Source organism: Trachinotus anak, unplaced genomic scaffold (genome assembly GCF_046630095.1).
Source record: "Trachinotus anak isolate AG129_WGS33_773 ecotype Australia unplaced genomic scaffold, CSIRO_AGI_Tana_v1 ptg000032l, whole genome shotgun sequence".
NCBI lineage: Eukaryota > Metazoa > Chordata > Actinopteri > Carangiformes > Carangidae > Trachinotus > Trachinotus anak.
The window spans coordinates 29316491-29334187 of NW_027273883.1; the positions used below are offsets into that span (position 1 = coordinate 29316491).

The 17697-nt window shown below is 41.4% G+C and overlaps 1 protein-coding gene across 3 annotated transcripts in view; it reads right to left on the reverse strand.

Moving 5' to 3' along the window:
• Window positions 1–17697, reverse strand: part of LOC139613275 (glutamate receptor ionotropic, kainate 2) — a 296545-nt gene that overhangs the window by 83334 nt on the left and 195514 nt on the right. For all 3 annotated transcript variants that reach the window (XM_071469775.1, XM_071469776.1, XM_071469777.1), the window contains one exon: window positions 16496–16609. In XM_071469775.1, coding sequence (XP_071325876.1) covers window positions 16496–16609 — 114 coding nt within the window. The remainder of the gene's footprint in view (window positions 1–16495; window positions 16610–17697) is intronic.

Genomic DNA, 17697 nt, shown 5'->3' on the forward strand with positions numbered 1-17697 from the left:
CTGGATCAGGATCTCCGGGATGATATGGTTGAAAGCCGAACTGAAGTCCAGGAAGAGCATCCTCACGTCGCTGCCCGGGTGCTCCAGATGACTCAGTACGGTGTGGAGCGCTATGGTGATAGCGTCCTCGGTGGATCGGTTTGCCCTGTAGGCAAACTGGTGGGGGTCCAGAGTGGGAGGCAGACAAGTCCTGATGTGCTGAGAGACCAGTTTCTCAAAGCACTTCATGACCACAGGCGTAAGTGCAACAGGCCTGTAGTCGTTGGGGCTGTCCACTGCTGTCTTCTTGGGGATGGGGATGATGGTGGAGGTCTTGAGGCAGGGTGGAACGGTGGCCAAAGACAGGGACAGGTTGAAAATTGTGGTGAACACTCTTGCCAGTTGGTCCGCACACGCTCTGAGCACCTTGCTGGGTACTCCGTCGGGTCCGGTTGCCTTCCTGGGGTTCACTGTCCTAAGCACACGTCTCACTTCCTGCTCCTGGAGTGTCAGTGTGCTAGTGCTGACGGGGGATGGGGGTGATGCGACAGCTGAGGGCCTGACCGCCTCGAAGCGGGCAAAGAACTGGTTCAATTCTTCTGCCAGCGAGGCGTCGATCCTAGTTGTCGCCTGGTTCCTGCTTCTGTAGTTTGTAATGTGGTTTATCCCCTGCCACATCCTTCTAGGGTTGTTTTCAACAAAGTGGTCTTCAATCCTCTTCCTGTAGGCCGCCTTGGCTTCCTTGATGCCTCTTTTCAGGTCTGCCCTGGCCTCGCTGTACACTGCTTTGTCTTCTGACTTGAAGGCAGTGTTGTGTTTTTTCAGGAGGGATTGCACTTTACTGTTCATCCAGGGTTTTTGGTTCGCAAAAACCCTGACCCTTTTGTTGACGGTGACATTGTCAACACAGTTCTTGATGTAGGAGAGTACAGTGTCCGTATACTCCTGGAGGTTGTGGCTGGAGAATATGTCCCACACAGTTGTGGAGAAGCAGTCCTGTAGCTGAGAGAGGGCTCCTTCGGGCCAGGTCTTTATTGTCTTTCTCTCAGGTTTAGTTCCCCTCAGCAGGGGGGTGTAGATGGGTGTGAGGGACATGCAGAGGTGGTCAGATCCAGCCAGGTGGGGGAGGGGTGTGGCTTTGTATGCATGTTTGATATTGGAGTAAACATGGTCCAAAGTGTTTTTCCCTCTGGTGGCAAAATCCACAAACTGGGCGAATTTGGGTAGCACAGTTTTTAGGCACGCTTGATTGAAGTCACCGGCAACAATAAAAACCGCATCAGGATGAGCGAGCTGCTGTCTATTGATGGTGTTGAACAGGAGGCTGAGAGCCGTGCTAACGTTAGCATCCGGTGGGATGTAAACAGCTATCGCAATGACTACCGTGAATTCCCTCGGGAGATAGAAAGGTCTGCACGAGACTGCCAGAACCTCTAAATCCGGAGAACAGTGTGTGTCAATGATCCTGCTGTTACAACACCACTCGTTGTGAACGTAAACACAGAGCCCCCCTCCTCTGCTCTTACCTGAGTCCCGGTTCCTGTCCTGCCGGTGTAGCGTGCGGCCTGCTAGCTCGACTGCAGCATCGGGCATCTGCGGGTGAAGCCACGACTCCGTGATAAAAATAATGCTGCAGTTTCGCACGAAGCTCGTCGTGGCCATCTGTAGCTCCAGTTCATCCATTTTGTGGGTAATGGATCTCGCATTCGAGAGGAAGAGGCTCGGTACTGCTGGCCGGTGTGGTTGTTTACGTAGCCTAGCAGCTGAGCCCGACCGGCATCCCCGCTTCTGTTTCCTCTCTCTCCGCCGCCTCCTGCGTTTGCTGGGCGGGCTGACCATCCACGGAGACCCCGGCGGTCTCGCTATGTCTTCCGGGATGTTGTGTTCACGCTGGTAGTCGCCAGAGACGAACAAAATGTACTTGGAGCACAGGCCAATTAGGTCCTGGTGACTATATGAGAGCGCGTCGCTCAGAAAAGAAAGTGCACACAAAAGAAACAATAAAAACAAGCACCAAACTGGAGAGCTAAGAGCCGCTGCACCCGTGCACGCCGCCATCTTGTTCTTGTCCATGAGTATCAGGTCCCCGACATAGATACAAGCACGTGCACGTCCTCCTGTCTCCTGCAGTGAGGCTGACTGCAGGATGGGAGCCAATGCATCTTCAAATAAAAAGAGAGAGGAGCCGAGTATCTCTGTCAAGAAAAACCTAATTAAAGCTATGCCACATTCATGCCTCACTAAAGACTCTCCTTAAACACAAAATCAACCCAACAAATGAAAGACAATGGATTTTGTGCCTCAGCAAAATCAAATGATAGTACCACCTTATTTGAGGAGGTTTTTAAACAATAATTTTAAGTATTATCGAATCTCTTGTATATGGTGTTCCCTTAAAGTGACTGATTAAAAGACTTTTTTTGATAGAGGTGGGATGTCTCCCAAGTCCTCCAATCAGTCACTTTTAAAAGAATCTGTAAATCATATAACTCAAAAAACACAGCACCTACAAGGTGGAAAGATTTAACAATAGGCTTGTATGGCTGTGGGCATAGGCCTGCCATGAGTTTGCTGTGGATTCTCCTCCCTTTGCACTTCCTTCGGCCTGCACTTTCTTTGGCCCTTTGTTGTTTTTTCAGGCCTTTTCTTTGAGGAAAATATTCCATTGTAATGCCAGCGATTGCCTTCACATGTACAAATGTTCCACCAAAGTTTCCCTCTGACACTATTTTGCAGGGGCACTGTTGCCGCATCCTGGGCTGTGATTGGATTAAAGAAATGCAAACAAGCAAGAGCATTTCTTTTTTCCCTCACAGCAGAATGATAATGGGTGCAGCCAAACCATTCTCCAACACTGACACAGCACGTTGATATGCAAGACTAGGGATAGGCAGTATGAGGTAGGTTGGATTCAAAATGCTGTAGAAAGATTTAAGAATGTCAGCCAAAATGAATGTCTCAACAAGAGGATTGATTCAGATAATGGAGGTCCCTCTGCAATACACACAATACTTGTCCAGCAACATTGGCATAATCTGATCCTAATCTTAAACCTGACCTTAAAGAGTCCAAGTACAGGTTTAGGAAGGCGGTGAGAGAAGCTAAACGTCTGTACTCTGAGGAACTTCAGCTCCAGTTCTCAGCCAATGACTCTGCTTCTGTCTGGAAAGGGCTCAGACAGATCACTGACTACAAACCTAAACCCCCCCCCCACTCCATTAATGACTTCCATCTGGCCAACGATCTGAATGAGTTCTACTGCCGCTTTGAAAGACAATGGGACAGGCCTGACACCAACCCCGCGAGTCCAGCCACCACCTCCAGACCACCAGCTTCTCCTCCCCCACTTTAGCAGGGGCCCTGGCACCTCAACAACTAGCCACATCAGAACCCCCCCCTCCTCCTCCCCTACCAAAGGAACGTCTCTCTCTATCCTGGAGAGAGATGTCAACAGGCTTTTTAAGAAGCAGAACCCCCGCAAAGCAGCCGGTCCTGACTCTGTCTCTCCATCATCCCTGAAGCACTGTGCTGATCAGCTGTCTCCGGTGTTCACGGACATCTTCAACACCTCACTGGAGACCTGCCACGTGCCAGCCTGCTTCAAATCCTCCACCATCATCCCTGTCCCCAAAAAACCAAGGCCCATAGGACTAAATGACTACAGACCCGTTGCCCTGACCTCTGTGGTCATGAAATCATTTGAGCGCCTTGTCCTGTCCCACCTCAAATCCATCACTGACCCACTCCTGGACCCCCTGCAGTTCGCCTACAGAGCCAACAGGTCTCCTCTGCTCCTCTGCTCTTCTCCCTGTACACTAACACCTGCACCTCCAGCCATCAGTCTGTCGAGCTCCTGAAGTTTGCAGACGACGATGAGTCTGCCTACAGGTGGGAGACTGACCGTCTGGTGACCTGGTGCAGGCAGAACAACCTAGAGCTTAACGCTCTGAAGACAGTGGAGATGATAGTGGACTTCAGGAAAAACCCAGCCCCACCCACCCCCATCTCCCTTTGTGACTCCCCCGTGGCCACCGTGGAGCATTTCCGCTTCTTGGGAACCACCATTACACAGGACATTAAGTGGGAGCTGAACATCAGCTCCCTCATCAAAAAAACTCAGCAGAGGATGTATTTCCTGAGGCAGTTGAAGAAGTTCAACCTGCCAAGGACTATTATGGTGAACTTCTACACCTCCATCATTGAGTCCATCCTCACCTCCTCCATCACCATCTGGTACGCTGCTGCCACAGAGAAGGACAATAACAGACTGCAGCGTATCATCCACTCTGCTGAGAAGGTGATTGGCTGCAATATACCATCCCTCCAGGACCTGTACGCCTCAAGGACTCTGTGTCCAGGGTGGGAGGAGTCAGCTACAATCTTCCCTGCACGCCTCAAACTCTTTGAGTCACTCCCCTCTGGCAGGAGGCTGCGGTCCTTCAGGACCAAAACCTCTCGCCACAAAAACAGCTTCTTCCCGTCTGCTATCAGCCTTATCAACAAGGCGAGAGAGCCCCACTGTCACCAGCACAAATTCCTTGTATGTGGAAACATACTTGGCAATAAAACCGATTCTGATTCTGATTCTAAAGATCCCCCCCGGGCATTGTTTGCAAACATGCCCCAAACATTTGTCATCTCATAATCAGAGCTGACTATCCACCAGAACAACCTACTCACTCCGTATCGGCCATTCCAGATGGCAACTTCAAGTGTGCCCAGTGTGCACAATTTACTTTCACATTCAAATATCACTTTCACTCATCCACATTCTGGTAAAAAAAAATAAAATTAAAAATTATATCGAGTTTCATTACCTGTAACACAAAACACGATGTTCAAATATCCCCTCAGCTTACATAAGACAAATGACATGCTGTCCAAACACCTGTATTTCAGAACATGGAAGTAGCAGCCGTACTAATGATCAAAAGAACCCTGTGGCTGTGCATATCAATTTATTCAAAGATGACCCTTCCACACTGAGATACACATGGATAAACATCTGAAAAGGTGTCATTAATAATATCTTTTGAAAAGGAAACATTCTATATGTTTACTCAGCACCCTATCAAATAAGGGCTTAAATATATACCTAGACTTTTTTTGTAAGTTGAAAAAATAAAAAATTCTTATAAGTATGATCAACAGACCCTTATACAGGTGAAGCATGTGTCTGTCCACTCAATCGAGGTAGGTGTCAAGTGCCCAAAAGCTACCTGCTCTCATCAAGAAGTGCCCCTTTGTGAGCATCACTGATGTTTCATCTTGATAGGGAACTGAGTTATTAAAAGAACAATTTAATTCAGTTGCTCAGTCTAAAATACAACTCAAAAGCAACATTGTTTTTTCTGGTCCCATACAGCATCTATGCTGACATGACTCAAACATTTTTAGCTATTTGTTAATTAATTCAACTTTAACCACCACATGCTTTCCACAGTTCAGATGGGCTACAACCAAGTAGTTTTGGGGTAAAAATGCTCGCCACAAACACAACAAACTGTCTTCAATTATGACAGTATTCTTTATCACCTGTTAAGGCAATTCCCATTGTCACCAGTGATGGAGTCCCCAGTCGGGAATACAGCTGGGCAGTATGCCAATAATCTTGTCCCTGCCAAGCTCTCCTTGGACAGCCCTGCTTCATGCCCCTCTTTGAACTCAGTTACATTTGGTAAAATGTCTCTTTTTTTCATTCATGACTTTATTCATTACTTTATATTATCAAATAATTTGGATTTCTCCATGCTTATTGAGAATCGGTTAAACCCAGGTGACTATGCTGCATTAAATAAAACGTGTCTTCCCGGTTTCAATTATTTTCACCAGCTTGGGGTTGCAGGTTGTGGAGGCTGCCTGGCTGTATTTGATAGGGATAACTTTAAATGCTCCTCATATTCTCTTGGGAACTCATTTGAATCACTTGGTTTTATGATAAATGGCAGGGTCCCTTTGCTTTGTGTTTTCATCTACGGACCTCTAATATATATCAATATTTCAGCATATTACATAATTGTCCTTTCTTCAGAATCAAATTTCATGATTCAATCCTGTTTGAGTAGGTCACGTACACGTATCTGACAGTCACATAAGGTTGTTATCACAGGTAATATTGTGGTCCCACCTTCACAAACATTGGGAAAGTGGTCTCAGACTCTTGGCATTGTAGATAGTTATCACACAGACAAATGCCCACAACCACACGTATGCATACAGGGAAGTAGCACACACGCATGCACAACAAACAAGACCTTCTAAGATGAAACAGAGTTCCTGTTTTAAGGTTTCCTTTAATTTATTAATGTTGGATGTTTTTTTTTGGCTCCATTCCACCAATAGAGCTTTGTAAATGGAGCATATAAGAGGACGTCACTCTGACTGCCAAACTTATGAATTTTGTCTGTACTATACTATATTTTTGTCATGAATTATACTGATCTTCATTAGAAATTAGATTTTTTTTGTTATTTTTTGTTGTGTAAGCTCTGCATACAACTAAATTATGTAACTCATATGTTTTGTAGTAATTCTTCATTACTCTCAGCTTTGGTAAGAATATTGTGTACACCACCTACTTATTGTCTCTTTCTATCCCTTTAATTCCTCCTCAGTTGAAACTCTGTTTGCAATGTCAAAGATCTTTGGGGATTTCTTAACCTAATGTTTTTTTTTCCAAGCATTTAATGTATTTTTGATCACAAAATTTACTATTTGAAAAGGAAAAGAGCTAGAATGTAATGGGCTGTGATTGATATCTGATCTATCTATATCTATTGATTGATAATCTACAATATTTATCCGTGGTTCCTCAGTTGTATTGTTTAATTATATTGGCAAAGTAGAACATTTGAGTTGCGTTATGATGAAACTCCCAATCCTCAAAATTCTTTTGAGGACAATGCAACAATTTTCTCCTTAATCTGGAGAAAATTAGACCTCTAGAAAATTAGTCCTTTATTAGATAAGGTTAGAATAAGATATAGTTTGGAATATGTATGAAATTTTTGGCAAGCACATTATCTTGAAAAGGTTTATTCTACCTTTTAAATTAATCTTCAAATCAGACCACCTTTTACTATTTTGGCTAAAAATGATAGTTGAGGTTATTTGATGTGGAGTTTTATGAGAAACTTATCTATAGTCAGTGTATTAGCTGCAGTAGGTCTGGCTCTGCACACACTCAGTTTAGAGAAGCAGGCAAGAGTACTGGTACAGAAGCTGAGTAGTCACCCTAGTGTTCAGCCATTGTCAGGGAATTTCGAATATGCTTCAATTATACATCCATGACACAGACAGAGCAGAGCAATCACTAAAACTAAGGGATCAGTTCATTTTGTCAGATATTTACTCAAGATATCAACTTTATTCATCTTTTTGATTCTGACCTCTTTGTTAGGTGTTCCTTTAGTCCCTTTATCGAGAATTTACTAGTTAATTCTTGTTGACAGGGCACTGTTTCAAGGGAAAAACTCTGATTAATCAATTTATTACTTAATATGAGTCCAACCAGTCTGATATCAGAAGCCTTCTTGATTGAAGGGATCTCTGGTCTCTACTTCAAAGGAAAATGATAGGATGGCAACTGAGTTTAAATAAAGGAATGTATTAACTGATTAATACTACAGGGTAAATGTAATGTCTGATAATCACCATGATAAAAAAAGAGGAGCAAAAGAACAGGGTTAATTATTAACTGTTAAACTGAACTCTGCATTGAAGTGGGCAATGTTGGGAGACAATATGTTCTTGCCATACGGCTATACCTTGACATAATACTGAGGTGTCCAGAACTTGCTGCCACTGCACGTTGTGTAACTATGGCAACCACAGACACTACTGCGAAAGGATATAGGCTCTGATTTTACAGGTAGGCTACTGAGTTACTGGGAAGCTACATCTCTTCACTTGATATCCGACTTGGTTGACAGTGGATAACAGCAGTCTGCGGTATATAGGCGCAGAGGATCATTGACAGCTGGTGTAGTGGTAGCATTGCAGACCGCTGCCACTGACTCAAAATAGAGGACACAGATGATGGCCACTGTAGCGCCAATCCTCTGTTGTCTAAGGATGGAATTTTTGCACACAGTGTAGTGCACACACAGAAACCTAGATGGCTAAGTTATGGAGTGACTTTTGATGTTCTGTTTGTACAGTGAGTTACAGCAATCAGTGATTTGCTGTCTTACTCAGCTGTCTTAGCTGTCATTCTGCAAGCTTTGTGCATCACAAAGTGGTGGGCTGAATTTCTCTGACAGTTCATTCTTCATGCAAAATATAACAGGTCCATTCAGCTTCTCTGTCTCACTGCACATCTCAATGTTTTCAAACACTGAGCTGAATGAGCGCTTTGCAGTCACACCAGGGATTGTCAAAATCAGCAGGAAGGTGGTGCATATCTCAACGAAGGCAGAAGTTCCTGAGTGATCATAGAATTAAGAGCTAGAACAACTAGAGGGTCCACTGCGAGCGTGTTTGACTTGGATCATTTAGGATATTCGCCAGGTGGTGCGGTAAATCAGTGATTAATTAAGGTAGATGCAACATTTTTTTTCCTTTTTAACCATGACTTATAATGACACCAACCTTCATTTCACTGCATTGTTGTGCATGTTTGTTCTGTTCACAAACTGCTAGACCTGACCCAGGTGCAAATGAACTCCTTGCACTTCCTGACACTCTTCAGTGAACATATCTAGACTGTGAGCTGACTGAAGCTGCACTTCACTGGAAATGGAGGTCTGCCCTTCACAGGTCACAGACCATGATGCTGCAGTCACACCATCAGCTTCTCCTGCTTCTCCTTCATCTGCTGATCCTTACATCATTTATCATGACTTCATCATGTTACTTTTGATTTCATTATGTAATGATTCCAACTTTAAATGTAACAAAGTAGAATACTCGTCTAAGAAAAAGTGTTGATAAAAGAAAAAAAAAAACACTTGGAAATTCAACTACACAAAAACTCAACGCAGTAATGACTGTAAATATAACTACGTTTCCACGCTATGATGACAACAAATCACTTTCTTTTTGTCATATCAAAACATTTTCTCATTATGACACAATTCCATTGTATCCATTACAAAAACTATTTTTTTTTCTTTTTATAACATGATAAGTTAGTATGTCCTTACAGGAAGAAAGATCCATGTTACAAGTATGCAGTCACTGTCTATAGAGAAGAGTATACAACTTATATCAGCAAGAAAAGCTAACAATGACTGGTTTGAGTTTCATTTTAGGATGAGACATAACGAAAGTACCATTAAAGTTATAATTTGAATAAAGTGTAAAAATGATCTGAGATAGATAAGACTTAATTGATACCTGGAGGGGAAAAGCACAAATACATGTATAATATAGTATTGTTCATAACCATTTCATTCATCAAGTAAAGTGTATTGTATTGAAAAATTTAATTCCTCAGATTAAGTTTTTTTTATTTGTGTATGATAGCATCTGTACAACATTTGTCACTGTAGAAGTCCAGCCCTGGTATTCTTTACTGAACAATATATTCAAGTGAATCCAAACAAGTTCAATTCAACACTGAAAAATGTATTTAAAAAAATACAACATAGCAGTATATGTTTAGCAGTATAGCTAAACAGCTGACCATGAAAACTTCTTGTTTTTTTCTTATTTTTTATTTTTTTATTTTTGATTCTATTTGGACAATATTTATTTGGAAGTTAGCATAAAGAACTACTGTCTGTCTCTCTTCCATGAAATCTCTTTTAATGTAGTTGTATTGCAATCTGGTTAATGTCCCACAGATGATCAGCTGATGGCAACATTGGCTCCTGGAGACATATTAGAAAAATGAGATGCATTACACAGCAGATAATCACCAGGATATGTTATACTAACAACATATGTTTGATAGCTGCAGCATTTAGCTTAATGATCCTTTACAGTGCTTATTTGTCAGTATGATCTAGTAATTAATGTAACTGATCCTATTTATTTATTCTTTTTCCACATCTGTCGCTTTTCTAAGTGTGACATGTGCTGGAAGGTCTATGAGCTCTGGCACCCACTTGTCTGCATTTCCTCATCCAAGAGCTGTTGCCCTCAATACGGACAGCCAAATGGAAATGAGACTTGATCTGAGACCAGAGGTCATTTTGTATTTCAGCCAAACATTTTAATCACCAGGTTTACTGTCCCCCTCCTTTTCTTAGCTTTTCTACTGTCTCATTTCTGATGCTTTTATTCCCGATGTGCTGAAGAGAAAGGACACAGATTTGCATCATTTGAGAAATCCTGATTAATTGATTGGCAGATTGCACAGTGGAAGTACATAAAAGTTGAATAATTAATGTAATTAGTTGTGCTTCAATTAAATGTTAGCTATGTGTAGCATACTCCCATTCTGCTCTACAGGAAATCTCTGTGTGAAGTTATTTCACCTTGTTTATTTTTCTTTCCCTGAAAATGTAAATAAGTTTTTTATAAATATCTTGTTTTAGATCTGCCTTCAGTGGGAAGCAGACAATGGTACACCACCAGTTAAAAAGCCATATTATTCATCCTTACTTTTTTTTTGTATCATTCCAACAGTGCAATGAATTTCCATGTTCAATGCTTACAAGCAAAGACATGACACATGAGAAGATGTATAAAATGTTTAAGATCTTTAAATTAACACTTGCCGTCAACAAATCCCAAGTGCAGGGTAAAACCAGAAATGGAACCAACCTAACAAGTATTGTGTATGTATCTTGATGGCCATTATCCAAGGCAAAGCAGCGACGCTGGCGGTTTGGACACGTGTGTGAGCCTCAGCAGTTCTTCAGCAGGTTGCTGGCATGGTCACGTGAGGTAGGTGGTGTGGCTGCTTTGCCTTTTCTAGCTTCTTGAAATTAGACATGTTCAGCAGGGTGATGGTGTTTTTAAGTGTCTGATTAAGTTTGTCATTCCAAATGTTTTCCTGGTTGTTCCTCAGCAGCCTACATTGGATTTACAGGTATTTCAAATTGTGAGCTTTTTGTCTGCACTCATGTTGAACAAGTTCCACACTGCTGACATCTAGTGTGTGTGTGTGTGTGTGGCTGTGTCTGTGCTATTGTGTCCACAACATGAACCGTTGTGCGGTGCATGACTGTAAAATGAGACTGGCACACAATCGAATACATGTGAAACTGATCACCAGCTGATCGGCGCGTCTCCACCATGAACACACATGCTGTAGTCTGTTTTGACGCAATCCCACACACACCGTCCTGCAGCAACAGACTGCTACCTGGACCAACAGCTCTCATGCAGGCCTGCTCACAGCAGACTGCTCCACTTCAGTCTTCCTCAACAGCAGCAACACTAGTGCCTGCTTAAGGAACCAAGAATGAACAAGTAATTCAGAGCCAGCTCCTACAACGCCAAGTCTGCAGCTGATTGCCAAGCAACAGGAGCAACAGCAGAATTAGTGTGGAACAACTATCTCTGCAAGAAGAACAACGGGAGCAACCACCAGCCTCCTTTGCAACACCAAAGCCACACAGCCGGACAGGACTTCACTCCACCAGGATGTCACACAGATTCTCTGGACTTTGGAACAAAAGAGAAAAGGTCCTTTCCAGTGTTGTCTTCACAAAGACTGGGTAAAGTTAACAGGGTGTAACCTTAACAAGCACAGCATAGCACAACACGGCTGACCACGTAATTGTTAACTTTGTTGATGTACATGTACTGACTGAGTTAATGTATCTGAGCGTTGTTGTTGTTGTTGTTGTTGTTGTTGTTGTTGTTGTTGTTGTTGTTGTTGTTGTTATCTGTATGTTACTGTTAACCACACTGTTAACTGACACTTGTCTGTCCACACACATACATGTAGCCCAGTACTAGGAATTGAATGTAGCTAACCCTCTTTTTAACCTGGCACTCTTTGATTACCTGAACTGGCTTTGAACAAAGAAACTCACACTCTCCCTCCCCACATGCCATGTGGTCTCAGCAGCCATCTTTCGGTCTGCTACCTTGAGTAGTTTCTTTGTTTACCGCCATCTTGTGGTAGCTTTGTTAAGGTCATGTGGTCACAGCGACCATTTTGATTTGGCCATCTTTGGTGTCATGTTCAGCAGTTGTAGGTAGTTGTGGATTTGACTGAGTCAAGAGCTATCATGGGTGACAAGACAGATGGTATAGCTCCTGTAGTTTCATCCAATAAAGAAGCAATCCTTATCTATTATTCCTCATTCCCTTACACTTATGCCCCTTCCTTCTCTTCTGCCCCACGCCCCACGTCCCAATCACATTATCCAGTTCTAATAATAATCAACTATACCACAGCCTCCACAGGACCAAACATCGAAGAATACACTTATGAATGCTCAGTAGTGCCAACAGTTAAAATGTTTCTCCCTGAGTATGAGCACCTTCTTATAGTAAAGAGCACTTACATATAGTTATGACCAACTCTCAAATGATCACATGTACTGTATGTTCAGGGAAGGAGTAGCCAGTCAGAGATATTGGAGTATTTTTAAAAATCAGTGACTTTAATCGTACTTCTACCAGTATTTCTTAACTCAAGCATTTCACTTTGCTACATTTGAAGTTAAACTCGAAACTCATTGAAACAAAAGTAACATCATGAAGTTATGATAAACTGTGTGAGAATACAACAGATGAAATGAGTCAAATCAGCAGCTGCAGCAGAGAAGAAGCTGTTGATCCGATGCAGGGCATGGTGACCATGGCAAGTGTCCCAAATCAAACACACATGCCATGTTGTGAGACAAACACATGCATACTGGGTCTGGCTAAACGCTAAATGCTAAAATACCGATAGTGACATTCCCTTCCACCGTCAGTGAGGTGTGCAACAGATTTATGCTGTTTCTGATTAACCTTGTTGTGACTGCAACACATTCAGCTCAGTGTTTGTTCTTGCAGGAGCACAGTGAGACAGAGGCTGAGTGGGCTGGTTATATTTTACACTGACAATGAGTAGAGAGGCAAGATTTTGAGCAGATAATAGGACTGTGCAGTGCAGGAAATGCTGAATGACGTAGCTGTTGCAGACCATGAAGGCTGAACTAAAATGAGACTGCCTGGCCTATGGAGAATTTCCTTAGAGTCTCCAGCTGCCCACCCTCACCGTTGCATCACAAAGTTGCTTCTGTTGCCTAGCAACCTTGACAACACATTACTTTTTTAAAACTTGAGTGTTTTATGGCCTTTGGTTTTCACAGTTGCACCATTAACTGATGAACTGAGCTGCAACCCAATACTCACATTTAAAAGTTTAATCCCTCTCTCTATTGTTTGATGTCATATTATTTTCAATACCAGCATACAATGAATCTTGGAATAATTTAGGCCACACAGGATCCAACTGTCAGAGCCTTCGTTGCCCAGAAATAGAAGGCTGCATTCCTCAGCTGCATTTGAAGGAGCCTTTGAAATGGGGCAGCTAGTTGCACTGCTGTGATGCCATCAGCCGTCAAATGCAGCCTCCTAAGGATGCAACCCTTGAATTGGGACACAGCATCAACAATTACTCTGTTGCCTAGCAACATAGAGTTTTGTCTGTGATTGTCAGCTGCAGCCACTGTAGAGTCTATGTTGTTTATACATCTCTGCTTTTTCTCCTGCTTTATTCTGCTGTTAATTCTGTTAATTCTCTTTTTGTCCCATTCATAGAAGGTGGGCTAAATAACAGAATCACTTCTCTGTATAATGCAATGACACCGCGCAAAATACCCCAGAATCCAGACATCCAGTGGCCCAGATATTTCAAACTATGACCCATATATTATCAAATCTGGACTGGACATGCTCTGATCACAGCATTGTAAGATGTTATTTCAAAAAACCTCCAAATATACTCCAGATTCTTGCAAGAACCTAAAAAAGGCACAGTGTGAAGGACCAATGTATATACACCTGGTAACCTGAAGATGTCATTTGATTTAATAGTTATTAAATCAATATTATATTAAATAAATATTATTATCTCCACATTCTTTACACCTCCTCTTCCCCCTTTTAAAAATGCTACGCAGTAATGTTTACACATACTATATTTTAACTGATGTACTTTGCACTTGTATGTTTTTATACAAGTAATTTCAGTTCTACTTGAGTAAAATTTATTTTAAGTAACAGTACTTTTACTTGTGTTCAGTTTTCCAGTACTCTTTCCACCCCTGCAAATTATATTTCATCATTAAATGTAATAACTATGATGAGGCACATACTGTCCACAAAATGCCTCCAGTGCCTCAGGCTCTGCCTATCTTTTTCTTTGGGTATCTTATCTTTTTTGGACTTTTTGCTTTGCAACAGAATTCATTTTCAATTAAATGTACAATCTAATATTTTGCAACACTAACTAAAGGCCTGCTCATTACTCTCCCTAAGACATTATTTTATGTACAGTATATTATGTGCAGCTCCAGCCATTAGCCTAACGGTACTTCATTTCCACTGTAACATTAAGGGAGTGATTTCTAAAGTAGATAAACTGTTGATAGGCCAAGATCTCAACAGTAATTACATCATGTTTTATAGTACATAATCCCTGAGAAAATGATGAGAAGCTGGAGAAAGCGTGCATCAATCAAATATAACAAACCCAATTATTGCCAGCCCTCCCTCCTTTTCCTTGCTGCTCACAGCCATCACACATCTCTCCATGACTCAGTCCTGATATGGCAATTACAACCGTGGAGAGTCTTTCCTAATAACTGCAATCCAATCACTTCACAGCACGTGCGGAAGGAAAGAAGGCCCAAGATAAATAATGACAACCCGCAATTTACTTGATTCTGTTAGTTTTACGTTTGCCTTCTCAATAACAGGATCATAAATGGCTTTAATTTACCTTGTTTCTACACATTTCCCTCCACTGTCGTTGTTTTCACATGGAACACAGTCTGTGCATACTGTTTGTAGGAGTTTAGGCATGCGCTACCTTTAGGTAGCTTGACTTAAATTTGAAATTTGTCCAAATTCTGTAATTTTCTTTCTAAGTATTTATAAAAATATATCTTTTTAAATTGTCTTCAATCATTTGCCTACACAACTTTATATTATTGTCTAAATTGTCTTCAATGAACGCTTCAAATAACTAATGAGTAGTTGGTGCTGTTTGTGCAGCTGCTAATTGCTCAGATCAATGCTTTACATTTGAGCCTACAAGAAGTCCTAAAGGCACTTTGGATAAAACTATAACAACCACTAAGCTCATGTGAACAGAATTTCAACAAAATTACAATATATAGTAAGAAATATTACAAGGATATGGCCTACATGGTAGCACCAGATTTAAATCAAATGATGACAGTATTTATGCAAAGATACAGATAAGATAGAGTTTAACTTTCCTGCTTCTTCTTAGAGTCCTGTCTGAATTCGTTTTTTGGCACCACCAGAGAGACAGAAAATATATTAAAAGTGTTGATAGGAAGCAGAGCCATAAGCCATGAAGTCTTTTTGGACAATCAATCAGTGAATTGTTTCTGCCTAAAACCTGCTCCCACCAAACTGGAATCCTCCACAGTTCTTAAGTCAAATGCTCTGGGGTACCCTACTTCAACTGAGTCACAGAGCAGCATCCCTAGAAAGTGCTCTAAAAAAGGGCATTTCAGGCAAAGCACTGAAGATCTTTTCAAGAGGAAGAGCTTAAAAATAATGACATCTTTGGAGGGAGTCTGTTATAGCTGAGAGCTGTTTCAGTCCTCTTTAATTGGTCCCTACATAAAGCACCATTACAATTTTGATTTCGTTATAAACAGAAATTTACAGCTGCATGTTGTTTAATATACGCACTGTCAGCCCAAGCAAAAGGTAGCTGTTTTAAAGACTTAATTACTCAGAAATTCTGTTACATAATATTAGTGAGGTGTACAGAGCAGGATATATTTACCAACTGGGTCAGTGTGTATTTTATACCAACGACCTGATCAAATACCAATCTAATGCAGTGGACGTGGACACTGAGAAAAAGGCTCACTGTCACTGTGTACTGAATAAAACCGGGCCAGACCTTGACTACGGGCTTTCTATAGCTCTCTCCAATTCACTGAAAGTTAAAGTGATAAACTTTATTTCCCTGTTTCCTTTGCTATATTCAGTGGTTCTACCTTCATACCAAATATACCAACACCAGTGAGCAAACAACACAAGATTTCATTCGGTCAAAATGGAGAGGATTAAAGACTGAAAAACTGAAAACTGTTGCTGGACTGAGACAGGGTTTAAGATCTACCCCTGCAAATGATCATTTGTTACCATTTGACTAAGGTTACTCACATAATGATGCCCAAGCCAACTCTCTTTGCTGTTACGGTTGAAAGCTCCACAAAACTACTAAGTGGACCTTTGAGGTGAGTTGTTTTTTGTTACCCACTCAGTTTTTGAGTTTGGTGTTGATGGTTAGTATTGTCACACAACACAACATGCAACCAAAATGTAAAAGGTGCTTAAGACAATAATGTAAGCAGAATATAAAACAATAAATAAAATTGTTAACAGTGGTGTAACAAATTGAAATATACAGTACCAGAATAGTGGAGACTATCAGGGAGCGATTGGATAAGGAATCAGAGACATTAGTTGTCTTCCCCTTCTGGTTGTCGGTCATGTTCAGGCCACTCGGAGGATCCCAGGTACCAATCTGCAAAAGCAAATAGCATCCATTAGCTATACTGCTTATTCTTTAAGCATCATGTGGAGGCTGGAGCCAATCCCAGCTAACATCAGGCCAGAGGTGGGGTAAATGGTGGAGAGGTCACCAGTCTGTCACAGGGCTGACATACAGTATGACTCCAATCATTACAACTATATACAAACAATTATTCACGTTCATTGACACCCACTGGCAATTCAGAATTGCCAATTAACCAACATATCTTTGGACCATGAATCCATGCAGGCATGAGGAGACCATGCAAACTCCACACCGAGGGCCCCTTCTGTCTGTTAGGCAACAGTGCTAACCACTACACTACTCTGTCTCTGTTGTTTAATTCTTCAACTGTGTCCAGGACAAATAGATATGTAAAATCCAAATTTAGAGTCACAGAAAAAAGAATATACCACACACGCAGACAGACATAGTGCGACTAATTACTTCTCACTCTGGCATTTCTGTAAAATCTTATTAGGCTGTTTTGCTTTTGGTTAATCTGAAATGTCTACTATTTTTAATGAAAGCAGTGATAATCAGCCCACCCAGAAAACAACATTTTTTGACAGTTTCTCTTGTAATGTGCTGATTGTGAGAGGAAGGGTGACTCAAATTAAACACAGGGTAGAAAGATGTACTGGACATTCAGTTTCAGTCTGATATGTAAAAAGAGCAATCGCCAAAGTAACAACTAAATTTGTTTTGATTAGAAAATAAAATTCCTGTAATACAAAAAGTCCAAAAGTCCAAGAAAAAAACAAAAAAAACCCTTGACATACAAGGCCATTAAGTGCAATGTTGAGATTTGGGAGGATTATGGAGGATTTCTCAGAATAATGTATCAACATCTCTGCAGGCTCCTCTGATTTATGAATACCCTCAACATTTTTCTTGAGGGTATTGACAAGACAAAGATATTCTATTGACAAAGAAGAATATTGATATTGGGCAACTCTGTAGGACCCTTAAATAAAATAAAAATTCATGAAACAATTGGTTAAATTTAAGCCAAGATCATGACTTCTAAACTTTGACTGTGAGTGCAATATGTATCCTCCTCAATTAAAATCATACAG